Source organism: Ochotona curzoniae, unplaced genomic scaffold, assembly GCF_017591425.1.
Source record: "Ochotona curzoniae isolate NIBS_2020 unplaced genomic scaffold, NIBS_Ocur_1.0 contig_4148, whole genome shotgun sequence".
In the NCBI taxonomy this organism is placed as follows: Eukaryota; Metazoa; Chordata; class Mammalia; order Lagomorpha; family Ochotonidae; genus Ochotona; species Ochotona curzoniae.
The window spans coordinates 4,605,892-4,619,999 of NW_024466146.1; the positions used below are offsets into that span (position 1 = coordinate 4,605,892).

Genomic DNA, 14,108 nt, shown 5'->3' on the forward strand with positions numbered 1-14,108 from the left:
AATATTTATTTAAAAATATCTTTATGAAGAAACAGAATAGAAAAAATATAATTGAAGAGCTTAGCACAAAATCAACATGTGATTTTATATCTATGGGTAAGTTAAGCTTATGCTTGTCATTTAAGTGCTCCTATACCCTTCTAGATTGCTCTCATGTTTTTTACTTTTATTATTATCATTTTATGGTACATTTTCATAGGCCCTGAGATTTTCCTTACCTCTTCCCCAATTTCCTTCCCCCTTTGGATTTCCTCATGTTATTACTATAGTATAGTTCTTCACAAACAGTCATATGTCCATCATTGCGGACATGGACAATGGCAGAGAGTCCAGCATCCTATTGTCAAGATATAGTTAACAGTTTCATTGGGAGTCCATCTTTGCTCTGGAAGTAGAAATGCATACCTCATTGTATCCTCACATCTGCATATGATAGTCTCCATTATACAGCTACTATACATCCTCTTAAATGAAAAGCCACAATGCAAAATCAACAGCAGAAAGAAAAATAGAAATTTACAACATCGTGAGGGTAAATAACATGCTACTGAATATGATAGTCTACATTACATAGTTACTATACATCCCCTTAAATGAAAAGCCACAAAACAAAATCAACAACAGGAAGAAAAAAGAAATTAACAATGTCATGAAGTTAAATAACATGTAACTGAATGACCAATGTGTCACTGAAGAAAATAAAAAGAAAATCAAGAACCTTCTTGAAGAAAATGATGCTACTGTTTGATCTATCAGTCAGGCAAGAATTTAATAAGGAAGTCTTTTGAAGAGATGAAACTAAATCTGAAATATCATCAAAATCCATGAGATATAGTTTCTGCTGATCTTTGTTGGTGATCTTCTGAAGGCATCAAATAGATTGCTGTCTTATACTAAACTTTCTTCAAGTCCTGGCAGGTCCTCACTTTGGCTCTAGCAAAATGATTTCTCTAACTTCCAGTGGTCTCTGGTAGAAGGACTTAGCAGCTCCTGTGTAAACCTCAGAATCACTCTGGGATTAGGCAGAAAGTTGTTCTCAGTGTAGAGAAGGAATCACTGACATCCACAAAATGACGTCACTCGCCTATGAACTTGGAGCAGAACACAGGGCACCTTTCACCGAACGTTGGATGTAGGAACAGTGATATTGTCTGAGTTACAAAAATGAAGAATCATGATTGTGTGTCTTGCTGCTTGTTTTCTTAACTGCCAACCTGTGCTTCTAAAAGGGGTAAGAAAATGCTGATTTAAAAGAAACAGATCTTGTTCTGTGAGAATTTTCATGCTGTGTGTATTTGACATGGAATTGGCAATATCAACTCCTTGTGGGAGCTGAAACACCATCTGAAGATGTAAATCTTGTTGTTTCCTTTTTCCTCTGCTTTTTGTGTCGTTCCATTGGACTAGAATGTGACTGCACAGAATCCTGGGGTGGCTGTGTCATGGAGGAAACAGGGTAAGAGTTTAGTATGTGTGCATTTTGTCACTGTTTCGTAAGTGAGAGACAAGCTGTCAGATGTTGTTTCTTGAGCTAAGCACTTAGTATAAATTCAGTAATTGTCTATATTTTAAAACAGAAAGGGCTAATTCATTTTGTATTTTAAGCCTGGTGATAAAAGCAGAAGTAGTAAAAGCTGCTTTTACTTCTCTTTAACCCTTAGAGGAAGCACAATCCTAAATGCTTCTAAGTTCAGGAAAGGCATGAACTTTTTAGTACACTTAGAATTAAAGCCGGTTGTCTACCTGACACAGTGAAAATCAATTTAGTCATCAGTTTACACTTTAAGGAACTTATAAATTTATATATAGTTACAGTGATAAAATAGTGCTGTACTGCTTCTAAATCCATAGTTTTTTTTTTTTTTAATATACTCTTAAGACAGACTTATGTCTAGGTTAGGCAGTCTTCTGGTAAGAGAAACTTGGACATTCCTTCACCTGTCTTCTCTACTATCTGGCACATACGTGGGAAACTAGAACGACTTTCTCACAGCTGCTGTTGCTTCAGTGAACTAAGGCCTGGGTACCCCTTCTCCCAAGGAGCCCGACCCCACAGAAGCATAGCATCCCACCGCCCCGAAGTGCTGTAGCCCAATCCTAACACATAGAGGTTTCTTCACCCGTGTGCTGTATTCCTCATCCCTGCTGGACACCTGTCCGGCACACTGACCTTTTGTGGCCCTCATCCCTGTTTCCTGGGCCTGTGACTCTGGAGGCCCTCACCCACTCTCACAGAGCCCTGCCTGATTTTCCTAGCAGATTCTCCCAGGACTCTAGCTCATGTTGAGAAGAGGAACATGCCTGTGAGGCTTTGCCAGAGGCAGCCATTATCTCTCCCACCTTAGAATATGTTTCTAGAAGTGTAGTAAAAGCTTGAAAGTCTTGGTTTCCATGGTCCCCTTACTGTTGTTCCTTAGTTTAGTACTTAATGGTGTATACACACTTTTTACAGAATACTGTAGGAATATAATACCATTGATTTCTGTAAGGAGAAGTGTTTTGTCTTTTAAACTCCTAATTTTTAGTTGGCTCTTTGGACTAACTACTCATAGGATATAATAAAACCAAAGTTGGTATGCACTCTTTTTAGTATACATTTCTGTATGGTTCTGGTAAGAGATCCCTGTCAACATGGACAGGTTTCACCTGCTTCTGAAAGCCATCCTTATCCATCAAACTGCATAAAACCAGCATTATATTCCAGAAGCATTTTGTCATTCTCAAAGCAAGTGTTGTTATAAATATTCCTGAATAACCACTGTATACAATTCAATTGATCCTTGACCCTGTGTATAATATCAACCTGTGTGCTGACAGATATTAATATAGTGAAGTAAATTATAAAAAGACTCAGCTTGTGTTCTTGCTTAATCATGATTATCATCAAGTGGTAATGAAAATTGAGAATTAGAAACTTCTGTCCCTGGCCAGTCACAATAATTCTGCTCTCAGAGTATATGTACATAAATATAAAGGACATATATACATATATATGGGGTACCTCTTCAAGTTCACAGAAAATAGAATTTAAAAGATTAGTGTGGTAAAAAAAAGTTGTAAAATCCATGATGAGGCATCAAAAACTTCATGTAAAAATGTGTACTATGAAAAATAATGCATAGCTTTGCATAGTCTAGATGAAGATGTTTTGTCTTTAATAATAATAATAATAAAACTGTCAAGCCAGAGCTCGAAAGGGCTTACCTATTACAGAGGTTGTAGCCTAACCCCTAGTACTGTGATTTGCTTTGAATTTCTATTTTTTATAAATTCTATTATGCAGAATTATTTGACAGTTTGGACACAAATGCTTTGTTAATAATCGTGTAGATCTGTTTGAATCCAGTGTGAGCTCTGCTCCAGTTCAGGGGCTTTAACTTTTTTTGATGACTGCTTTTGGCAAATTATTTACATGATTGATTTCTTTATTTCCTCAGGGTATCCCATTCCCGAAAATTTTCAAAATGCAGCATTTTGGAATATAGAGACTTTTTACTGAGAGGGGGTGGAGCCTGTCTTTTCAACAGGCCAACAAAGGTTAGTAACTTGGAAACTGTTAATTGCTTCCCCATTGTTTAACATTGAAACTCTGCTAAGTGCACCTGTCTCAGAAAGAGGTTTTCTTATAAATCAGGAAAAGATTTGGTTACACAAGGCCTTCCTATGTTGAAGATGGAGTCTTGTTTAAACGAATGACAAAGCTGTAGGTAGGTTGAGTGTTCAGCGTCTCTGGCTTGTGCAGTCCCCAGGTCCACCTCTTCCCAATGCAAGCCCCTCAGTTAGAATACTTTTGAAATTGCCATTTCTGGATTTTCATCCTGTTGCTTTAGAGACAGGAGTTTAGGTAACATAGAATGTAAGTTTTCCAAAACTTCATGAAAATGTGTACTATAAAATAATTGTGCAAACAATCTCAAACATTTTTGGTACTTCAATGATTTTGTATTCCATTTTTCATGAACTGCTTGAATCACTTATGTGTAACTGTAGCCCATTTATTTGATGAAATTCTGTTTCTGTTTGACATTCTTTTTAAGAATCTAATTTTTGCTTAAAAATATTCAAAATTCTTTTTGAACAAGAGGAAACATTTTTACATTTTTATGGGGGAATATTTAAACAAATACACAGAGGGTAAGCCAGTAAGACCAGGTGGCTAGCTCTTCTGCTTCCCAGTCTTGTTGTTGGGAGCCTACAAGCCCCTCTCTTCCAGTCCTTTTCACAGTGTGTAATGCATTGTTGCAGACTGCAGTTACTACACCACACCTCACTGGAGGCTTAGCACTTGTCACTTCCATCTGTCTGTGTTTGATACTCACTATACAGCCTACCTCTGTCCTCCACCACCTTCCCTAACTCTAATAGTCAATGTTCTAAGATCAGATTGGTTTCTTTTAACTTCTACAGATTATGAAGAAAGTATGGCATATGCTTTCCTATGTCTGTCTTAAAAATCTTAAATAAAAGAATGACGGACTTATGACTGCTTATGAGGGGGTATACTATTGCAATAATATGGGGAAAATCAGTTGGTGGGAGGGCTTGGGGGGAGAGGGTGGGAAAATCCCAAGCCCTATGGAATTGTGCCATAAAATTAAAAATATATATAAATAAGTAAATATCTTAAAGATCTCCAGTGCCAGCCATGTTTCTGAAAATCTTAGTACTTCACTCTTTTTATATCAGAACAGTATTCTACTGAGTAAATATACACTTTCTTCAGTCATCAATCTATCAAAAGACATCTAGTTTGCCTCCATAGCTTCACTCTAATAACTGGTGCTTTGGAACATGGGATATAGGTATCTCTTTTAGTTTTTTCGCGCATATTCTCAGCAGTGATATAGCTAGGTCATATGATAGATCTTTTTTAATTTTTAAAGAAATTTTCATACTGTCCCCATAGTGGTTGTAATAGCTTATATTCTCACCATCAGTGTATAAGGGTACACTTTTCTCCACATCCTTACCTGGGGTGTGGGTGGGGGTGGCATTAAGCATTACCAATAAAGCTAGCTAAAAAAAATCCTTTGCATAAACTGAGTGCCATAAATTCATCCGTGTATTTCCATTGCAAAATCTCTTTCCCTGAAGAGGTTCATCTTGTTAACTGGCATCTAATAAAAATTTGCATACACAATGTCACAGTCCCTTATCCACAAAATTTTAAGTGTAAAGCCAAAAGTTTCTAGGTTTTTAAAATGAATTTTAAAAAAATGCATTTAACAGTAAAACTTGTTCTAAACTACGTATCTTCATTACTCATAGAATAAATATTCATAAGTTTTGCTGCAGAAATATGAATGTGTTCAGTTTTAGGGTGTGCCCCAGGCCTGTTGAGACTAACACAGAATGTTGTAAATCCTTTCTAAAATCCAGCAAAGCCAGAATTCTCAAATTTACTTGCTGTAAAGCATTTGCATATATCTGTGGTATCGCATGGTTTTGAGAATGGATGTTATTGAACAGGCAGAAACACAGGATTATTGCTGATTGGTATATGATACAGAAATTTGAACATGTTGAATTTCCTATCTCCTTTTATAGTGCTAGTTCATAAATCAAACATAATTAGTTCATTGCACTTTAAAAATGTTTCATACTCTGCAGATTGAGAGAACAGTGAAATAATGTTAACCTTTTTTTTTTAAAATAGTGACTTATGTGGATAACTGACAGAATAATTTATTCCATAGCCATAATTAAGTGATATTGCTATAGTCAGGGGACATGAATTTGTTGCCTAATATCTTTGTAAAAAAATCTTGGTAAGGCTACTGAAAAATAAACTGGACTGTTAAAATGACCTTGCATCATTAAAGTAGGCAAAATGCCTTTCATGATGTTGATTTTTTTTTATTTTGAAAATTTTATTGGCTCTCATATATGCAAATATGTAAAATACATTTTTTAAAATGTGTCATAATTCTACTACCAACTATGCAGTAAGTTTCATTTTCTTTTTCTCCTTTGAGATGTTATCCCTTGGTATGTCTATCTTACGCAGTTACGATATAATAGCATAGGAATTTTGTCCTACTTTTTAAAACATTTTACCATTCTTTATTTTTAAATTTAATTTTAGTTTTCTTATTGTTTTCCACAATATAGATTTGTACGCATAGAGATTCGTCCCTCCTCCTCCCCTCTTCCCTCTGCAATAGAAAGCTTCAAGCTTGGAAGTGTTTAAGTGGGTGAAATATGTAGTAATGAACTAATGAGCTGTTGGAATTTTAAATTATAATGTATTTGGCTTATTCTGTGTACATGGCAGTTCTCCACCTAGTTATCGGTTTCATCCCTGAGAAAACAGCATTGTCTTGTTTGGAAATGCAGATGTCTGCGTATGCCCAGGAAACCATCACTGGATTTCTAAAGTTCCTTATAGTTAGGAAGAAAGTATTCCAATAACTACATTAAATTAACTCACATCTTCTATTTGAAAATTTAGTGAGTACAAAATTATTTATATAATACTACATACAAATTACAAGGGCTTAAAAAAAAACCCTTTTTTGATTTCAGGGAAATAGTTTCTATGCAAATATGAAAGACATGGCTTTTTTTCCAAGTGTTTTTAGTGAATTGATATCTGCATATACACATGTGGTATGTTATCTTCATGTTTTTTGTGACCTGAGATTCTTCTGTGTGCCATAGTTTTCTTTTCATTTATTTTACTTTATTTTTGACAGTCTTTGCATAATTAGGGCACAGAGGTTCAAGGGCTACAGGAAAGTGGGTGAGACTGTCATTTCCACATTTTTTTTCTGTATCTGGGGTAAAGGTGGGTAAAGGGAGAAGCCCCACCCAGTCTTCCACCCATCCCAGGTCTGTAATGTGGAGCTCTGAGGGTCTTGCTCAAATGGTTTTGATAGTTCAACAGTTCTGAATTGCTGCCAGTCTCGACATTCCAAGCACGATGAGTTCGCTGTGGAATCCTCTGATTGACATAGTGCATCTTCGAGTCTCCGTTTGTCCTGTTTTCCACTGCCTTTTCTGTTAGAAATCTGAGTCTGAAAGTTCAATTGGGGGGATTCCCTAAAGAAACTTTATCTGAGGTGAACCCTGACCAGATTCTTGTATGTACTAGCAAGCACAGGGCCTGGCACAGTCCATCGCTCCAATCAGCTGGTGGTTGCAATTGCTGGGTCGGTTTTGTTTCCAGCCCTGTCTTCCATTGGAACCAGAGGGTGTTACAGTCCAGCCTGATTCTGCCCAGCACACACTTGGCCCTCACATCAACGAGTGGGAGCTGCTGCCTAGTCAGAGCAACCCACAATAACCCCCACCAGGCCTGCCCCTTACTCTGGTTCCTGTGCTTGCCAGTATGTGCAGCAGACTAGTCCAGTCTGTTCCCATTCAGCTCTCATACATGTCAATGGGCATGAAGCCTAGTTCAACCCAATCAGCTCCACTATCCAACCCACACATATGCTGTTGGGTGCCCTTCTGTCTAGCCACCCCAGCCCCTGTCCTGGTTTTCCTGCCCTCTAGTGGGAGTGGTAACCCAAGAGGGAGGTGCCCACTATTTCCCTTCTAGACCACTCCCACTCCCAGATTATGCACTCTCTGGGAGATTCTGCAGTTTAACTTGACAGAATTAGCCCCCAGTGCCAGCTTCTGCCAGCTGTTGCTGCCGTAAAGCCCAGCCAACCCTCATCCACTCTAATTTTTGCTTGCACCAGGAGGAACAATCAGCCCAGCCTGGCTTTTCCCTGATCTAGTGCAATGAGGCCCACAGGTGGTATAGCCCTACCTAGTCTGGTCTGCCTCCATCCCAGCCCACGCTCTCCAATGGGAGAAGCTGTCCAGTAGGGAAGCTCCCCACATTTCCCCTGCCAGCTCCGCCCCCTCCCTTCCTGGTTCTCACGTGTGCTGTTGGGCACTGTGGCCACATCCAGTACAGGTCACCTCACCTTGGCATTCCATAATGTGCACTGGTTTTTGTCACAACCGTACCTGGCTCGACCTACACTCTGTTCTAGTGCTCTGATTCACCCGTGGGTGATGTAAACTGGTTCAGCCTGGTCTGCCCCCGACCCATGCCAAATGTATGCTAGTGGGTGTGTGCCATAGTTTTCATCTGGTTTGACAATGAGCTGTCTCAGGATGAGGATGTATCCTAACGGTGACAGGATGGAGTCTTCATACAGGTCTTGTCTTGTGCGTTTCCCTTCTCCCTTGTCCTCTTGCCTGTGCCTCAACATCCAACAGAGCCTGTGCCTGGGATTTTGAACTATCTCTCAGAGTCCCACCCAAGTTGTCTGGAACCTTTTTTGATTCTTACAATAGCTGTCACTTTCTGGAAGTGGAAGGAGGATCATTTCTTTTTCGGATGAATTCAGTGAAAGATCATGCTTCCTTGGGAGTGTATACAGCTGCTGGGATGGACTCTCCAGTGTTCACGGCTGTGGCATTGGCGTTGAAATGTGCTCTCTTCTTCTTTATCCGAGAGTGATGATCATACCCAGGGAACTCCAGCTCTGTGTGATGGGGGAGACATGTTTCCCCTCAACAAACAACCGGCTTCAGTTGTTGGCTTATAGTAGAATTTATCTGGCAAGAGAGTTCGTGTTGTCAGTGGGGTGGACTATTCTAGAAATTTTACTCTTCCATTGTTTTAGAAATGACTGAGAGTTTGTGTATAACCATGAATGTGTTTACACTATGGCTTGGATTTCTAGGACCATTTTTGCCCTAAATTCGCTTGCACTTACTTAACTTGTAAATTTCGCAATTGGCATTATCTTTTCCTGACCACTTCTGTGTTTTCTCAGCTTCTTTGAGACAAATTAGTAAATTATATATTGTGAGACTTATTAGCAGTGCATTTTAACTCCATTAACAACTATGAAAAGTGATCTATTCTTATTGGCAGCTTATCTCTATAAAGAGCAGTTCTGATGCCGGAGGTCATCTCCAGGGCCCAACACTAGAGATTCTCCCAAAAGATGTTATACTTTTAGAAATGTTATTCGTAAGTGAACAGTAGTTCCCACAGAGACATCATTGATAAGATGCTGTAACAATAGATCACAGCACAGGAACACATGATGTTATTTGTATGGCCATGGATGTGATCCGTTTGGTTGCTTCTGTTTTAAATTAAAATATTTTACCTCCCCATTTCTAATCTCTTTCAGCTGTTTGAGCCCACAGAATGTGGAAATGGATATGTAGAAGCTGGGGAGGAATGTGATTGTGGTTTCCATGTGGTAGGTATAAGAGACCTCTTTGTTCATTGCAGCTCCTTCCCAGAGCTAACTGGAGTAGCACTAGTGGGAAGGTCGTGCTATCACTCATTGTGGTTTCACTGCATTCCTTTCCAATCTGCCAGATCAGTGTTTAATCACAGCTCAAACACATTAGTATTAGTCAAATCCTGATGGCCTTGCCTGAAAAATCCTAAAACAGCCTTTTAATCAGATCCCTTGCCTCCTAAAATTTCATGGCATTATATGTAGCTTGAACAGCTTGTTCCAAATCATGAAACATTTTCCCCATGTTGCGTATTATTTTTGTTGTGATAGAGCTAGTTTGGATATTAACAGGATGGGGAAGCTAGCCAGGGGTGGTTTGTCTGACTTGAAATCAGCACAGTTCTTGGTAGAGGAGCTTCTGTAGAAGATCATATCTGGTTGGGAATCTATCGTGTTTCAAAATGATGATTCCCTAAAATGTTTGCTTGTGATTATATAGATCTGATCATTACGCAGAGTCTCATGCAGAGAGAATGTTGGATAAGTAGCCAGTAAGTGTTTTCGTTTTCCCTAGGAATGCTACGGCTTGTGCTGTAAGAAATGTTCTCTTTCCAATGGCGCGCACTGCAGTGACGGACCGTGCTGCAACAATACCTCATGTCTGGTGAGTGTCCTGACAGTTGCATGTTTCTTTTAATTACCCAAAATCTATCAGGATGCACATTGATCTTACTGGGTTGTTGGTTACACTGTGAATATTTACCTAGCAGCTTTATGTAGTCAATAAATCTACCCAAATTCAGTGAGCCACAACATCTAACTTTATTATTATTATTATTCAGTATTGATCATTTAATCCTCCAGTGCATCCTTAAGAAAATAACTAATGTGTCTTCCAAAATAAAACGCTGACAGTTGCCCTACTAACACAATTGAAAGGTAAATTGTTAAGTAGGAGCTGTGATCTTTTAAGTATGACCTACTTACAGTTTTCTTCAAAATTTGCCCTAATTTAAACAGAGTATGAAAAGTAGTTCCCATGTTTCTCCAGCTGTCTTGAAAAAAATTTCGTGTTTATTTGAAAGACAGTGAGAGAGAGGGGTCTTCCATCTTTGAGTTCACTCTCCAATTGCTCGCAACAGCTAGGGCCAGCCCAGGCCACAGCTAGGAGCCCAAGGACTTGGACCATCACTAGCTGCCTCTTCGGGCACCGGAATACAAAGGAAGCAAGCGTGTGAATTCAGGCACTCTCATATGAAGTGTGGGCATCCCAAGAAGTCCCAAACAGCTGCCTTTGCCTTTTTTTTTGTTCTAATTTTGGAGGGAGGTGAGAAAGGGAAAAGCAGAAGAGGAAGTGAGCGAGAAAAGGGAGCTCTCGCCCTGCTGGTTCACTCTCCTAATGCCTAGGAGCTGGAAACTCAATCCAAGTCTGCCACACAAGGGCCTAACCTCTGTAGGCTTCACCTGCTGCCCGCCAGGACATGGATTAGCTAGAATTAGGAATGGAACCAGGATGTAAACTCAAGTCTTTGATATGGGATGTAGGGGTCCCAAGTGGCAGCTTCAAGGCTATGCCAAATGCCGGTCTTTTATAGCTTTTTCGGTCTCCTCTGTAGACAAGAAACATAGGTGAGGAGGTAATTGTTTGCACTTATATTTGTATATATGCACAGTTTGTGTGTGTATGTCTTCACAGTCACCTATGTGACCTCCAGTTATTTTAGAAAAGTCATTTTTTAATCTTCCTTTTTGCTCTTTATGAATCCTCTAATATAACTTATGGCATGATCTTGTCTTTTTTTGTATCAAAAGATACTACACATCATAGTGTTCTTGAAGATTCCAATATAGTTTGCATTAGCTTCATGTCCCCTGTAAGATTAGGTTGCTTGAAGCTAATGGGCTTCCCTCATCTCTTTTCCATCACTACTTAAGACAAGAAAACTGTCTTGTGTGTGCATGGGCATTACTGATTCACATGAATTCACTGAAACTTTGTATATTTAGTGAGAGCAAGATTAATGTTCAATCTAGTAGGTGAGTTAGGAAACGTTGGGTATGTGTATTAAACGTTTAGAAAGATATTAATTGTTTATAATATGATATTTTGCTGTCTAAAGCCAAACATAGCTTCATAAAAATGATTGATGGTTATAAGAATCCTAAGAGTTTAATTTTTAACCATTAATGATTTCAGTTTCTAATATTTATATGTGATTTGCAGTTTCTAATCTAATATTTGATTTGCAGTTTCAACCACGTGGTTATGAATGCCGAGATGCTGTGAATGGCTGTGATATTACTGAGTACTGCACGGGGGATTCTGGTCAGGTATGGCACGCTGAGTTGTAGGAAGCACAATTCGAAAGCTTTTGATGTAGACTGCTTGTGTGAATTGGCTTTCCTTCTTTTTGCTTTGCTTTATTTTCTACTTGTAACCATTTCCTATGGAAATTATAGATATGTGTGTCGTTTTGTTTTGGACATTAATATTTCTTCCAATGTTCAGATTTATGACTCTTACCATTTGGCTTAATTTTGTTCCCATTAAATTAATGTTTCTGTCTTGACTGGCTAATCCTTAGCCTGCAACTGCTGGCATCCCATATGGGTGCTGATTCATGTCCTGGCTGCTCCATTTCCCATCCAGCTCCCCGCTTATGGTTTGGGAAAGCAGTGGAGGATAGGCCAAAGCCTTGTGACCCTGCACCTGTATGAGGTACGTGGATGAAGCTTCTTGCTCCTGGCTTTGGATTGGCTCAGCTCCAGTTATTGCAGCCCATTGGGGAGTGAAGCAGCTGCTTTAAGATCTTTCTGTCTCTCCTTCTCTCTGTTAAAAAAAATCTGACTTTCCGAGAAAAATAAATAAATGGTTTTTGAAATTATATTTCTTTCTAGAATCCCTTTGTATTATGTTTTATATTTTGATTTATGATATTTTAAGTCTATTTGTTTTTCAGATGAATATTTATTGATGTTATACAGTGTCAGGCACTGCTGACATTCTTGGATATTGTAGGGGACAAAACTTTTATGGGCCATACCTTCTGCCATATGTGGAAAAGGAAATAAATAAACCGAAGCCAGGTACTGAGAACTGTCAAGCATAAAATAAAATGCTGTGAGAGGAGGCATAGGGTGAGATCATGTGAGGGCTGAGAAAGGTGTATATTCCTAGAAGAGGTGGTGTTTGACAAGAGACATAGATGAAAAGGAGCTGCTGAGAAATCATTAAGTGCAAAGATGTGGCTTCTTTATGAAATAGGGTTAAAAGCAGCATGCAGAAGATTCAACAAGGAAGTGGGAATCAAGGCAGGTAGGGACATGTAAGAATTTTATATTTCATTCTGCTTTCATTTTCATTCTATATTACTTCAAAAGCATTTTCCTATACTATCACATAGTATTTACAAACAACATTTGCATGGCTACTCTGTTATGTGGCTTTATCAGTTGATTTTCCTCTAATTGTAGATACTTATGTTCTGGCAGTTCTTTATTTATAGTCTGAAAGTGAATTTCTGTGTTTTTTTAAGGGTGCTTCCTGTTGAGTTTGCTCTTTATGGTAAATTCTCAAGGGTATGGTTACCTGTTTCCAAGTATTATGTTTTCCAAACGGCCAAACGGCTCCTAGAAAACTGAGTGTTACTTTTATTATAAAAATGACTTTGTTGAATGCCAAAGCTTAAGGTAAGGGCTAAGTAATATATAATGTAGGACTCCAGTTCAGAAATTAGGTCCCAAAGAATTTTTGTAGATGGGCCCTTGTACAAAGCATGGCTTAGAGAAGTAGTGGAGAATGCAGAGTATGTGGGTAACCTTGTCTCCAAGATGAAAATGACAGAACCATTTTGAAGGCCAGTTGCTCTTGTTAATCTTTTCTGATTACATTCCAGTGGCACAACGAATAAAGAGCAGAGGAGCTGGAATTACACTGAGTTCCCTTTGTAAGAAGGAGACATAAAGAGAGGGAGGAGAGGTTCCTAGCTAACCTGTTTGGAAGACATATATATATATATACATATATATATATATATATGTACATTGCCTAGGTCCAGTTCCTTCCAACTTAGTTTTCTCAGTTGATGGCCCAGAGAAATATGTCCTAGTTATTTTAAGAATTTTATGTGTATTTATTTCTTATATTTAAAAATATAAATAGATTTATTTTAAATTTTTCTCCAAAGACAGATTTTAAGAATTCTGTGTTGTGTGTTGAATGAGAACTGGTCTGATAATTGTGATGTATTGCTTCACTGAGTTTTAGTTTTAGTTTTAGTTTTATAGCATAATATTATTTTTATATCTTCCATGTACAGTTTTAGTAGTCTGTATTCAGTCCTTTTAGCAATGTAGTTTTTTACCTCAATCTTTAACTTCTCAAATGCTATAAAATTTACAGGATAAAAGATTTTATGAGAGACACTTGTGTCATAAACTTTTAAAATGTAATGTGTATAGGGTAAAAACAGTCCTATTACTTTAGTTTCTCAGTGGCATATTGAAATAGGATATCTTGCTTTTTCTTTTTTAAATTTCTTAATCAAGATCAGAAAGAATTAAATTGAGATCACTGGAGTAGAGGCATTCAGAGTTCCATAGAATTCTGCTCTGTAAGACATAATGAGCATTGAGTTTAAATGATACTTGTGGTGACTAAGGGGATGAAATTGCTACGTCTCTGAGAATCAGTATCTACAGGCAACACTATGACCTTTTGCAGTCATACTTCTCAGTATCCTTTACTTAATTCTGAAATTAGCATTGACTGGGGGCTCTGAGTTACTAAATTCAAAGTTTATGGCGAAATAAGCAGTATGTCTGCAGTGGGGAGACGCCCTTGGCAAATTATCCTGGATGATATAATGATGATGTTTGAAAGATGCGAGGAATAGTTTTTGCTGG

At 38.3% G+C, this 14,108-nt stretch overlaps 1 protein-coding gene across 1 annotated transcript in view; it reads left to right on the forward strand.

Moving 5' to 3' along the window:
• Positions 1-14,108, forward strand: part of ADAM23 (ADAM metallopeptidase domain 23) — a 148,179-nt gene that overhangs the window by 102,506 nt on the left and 31,565 nt on the right. The window contains exons 14-18 of the mRNA XM_040984405.1: positions 1,408-1,456; positions 3,438-3,537; positions 9,147-9,218; positions 9,778-9,867; positions 11,454-11,534. Coding sequence (XP_040840339.1) covers positions 1,408-1,456; positions 3,438-3,537; positions 9,147-9,218; positions 9,778-9,867; positions 11,454-11,534 — 392 coding nt within the window. The remainder of the gene's footprint in view (positions 1-1,407; positions 1,457-3,437; positions 3,538-9,146; positions 9,219-9,777; positions 9,868-11,453; positions 11,535-14,108) is intronic.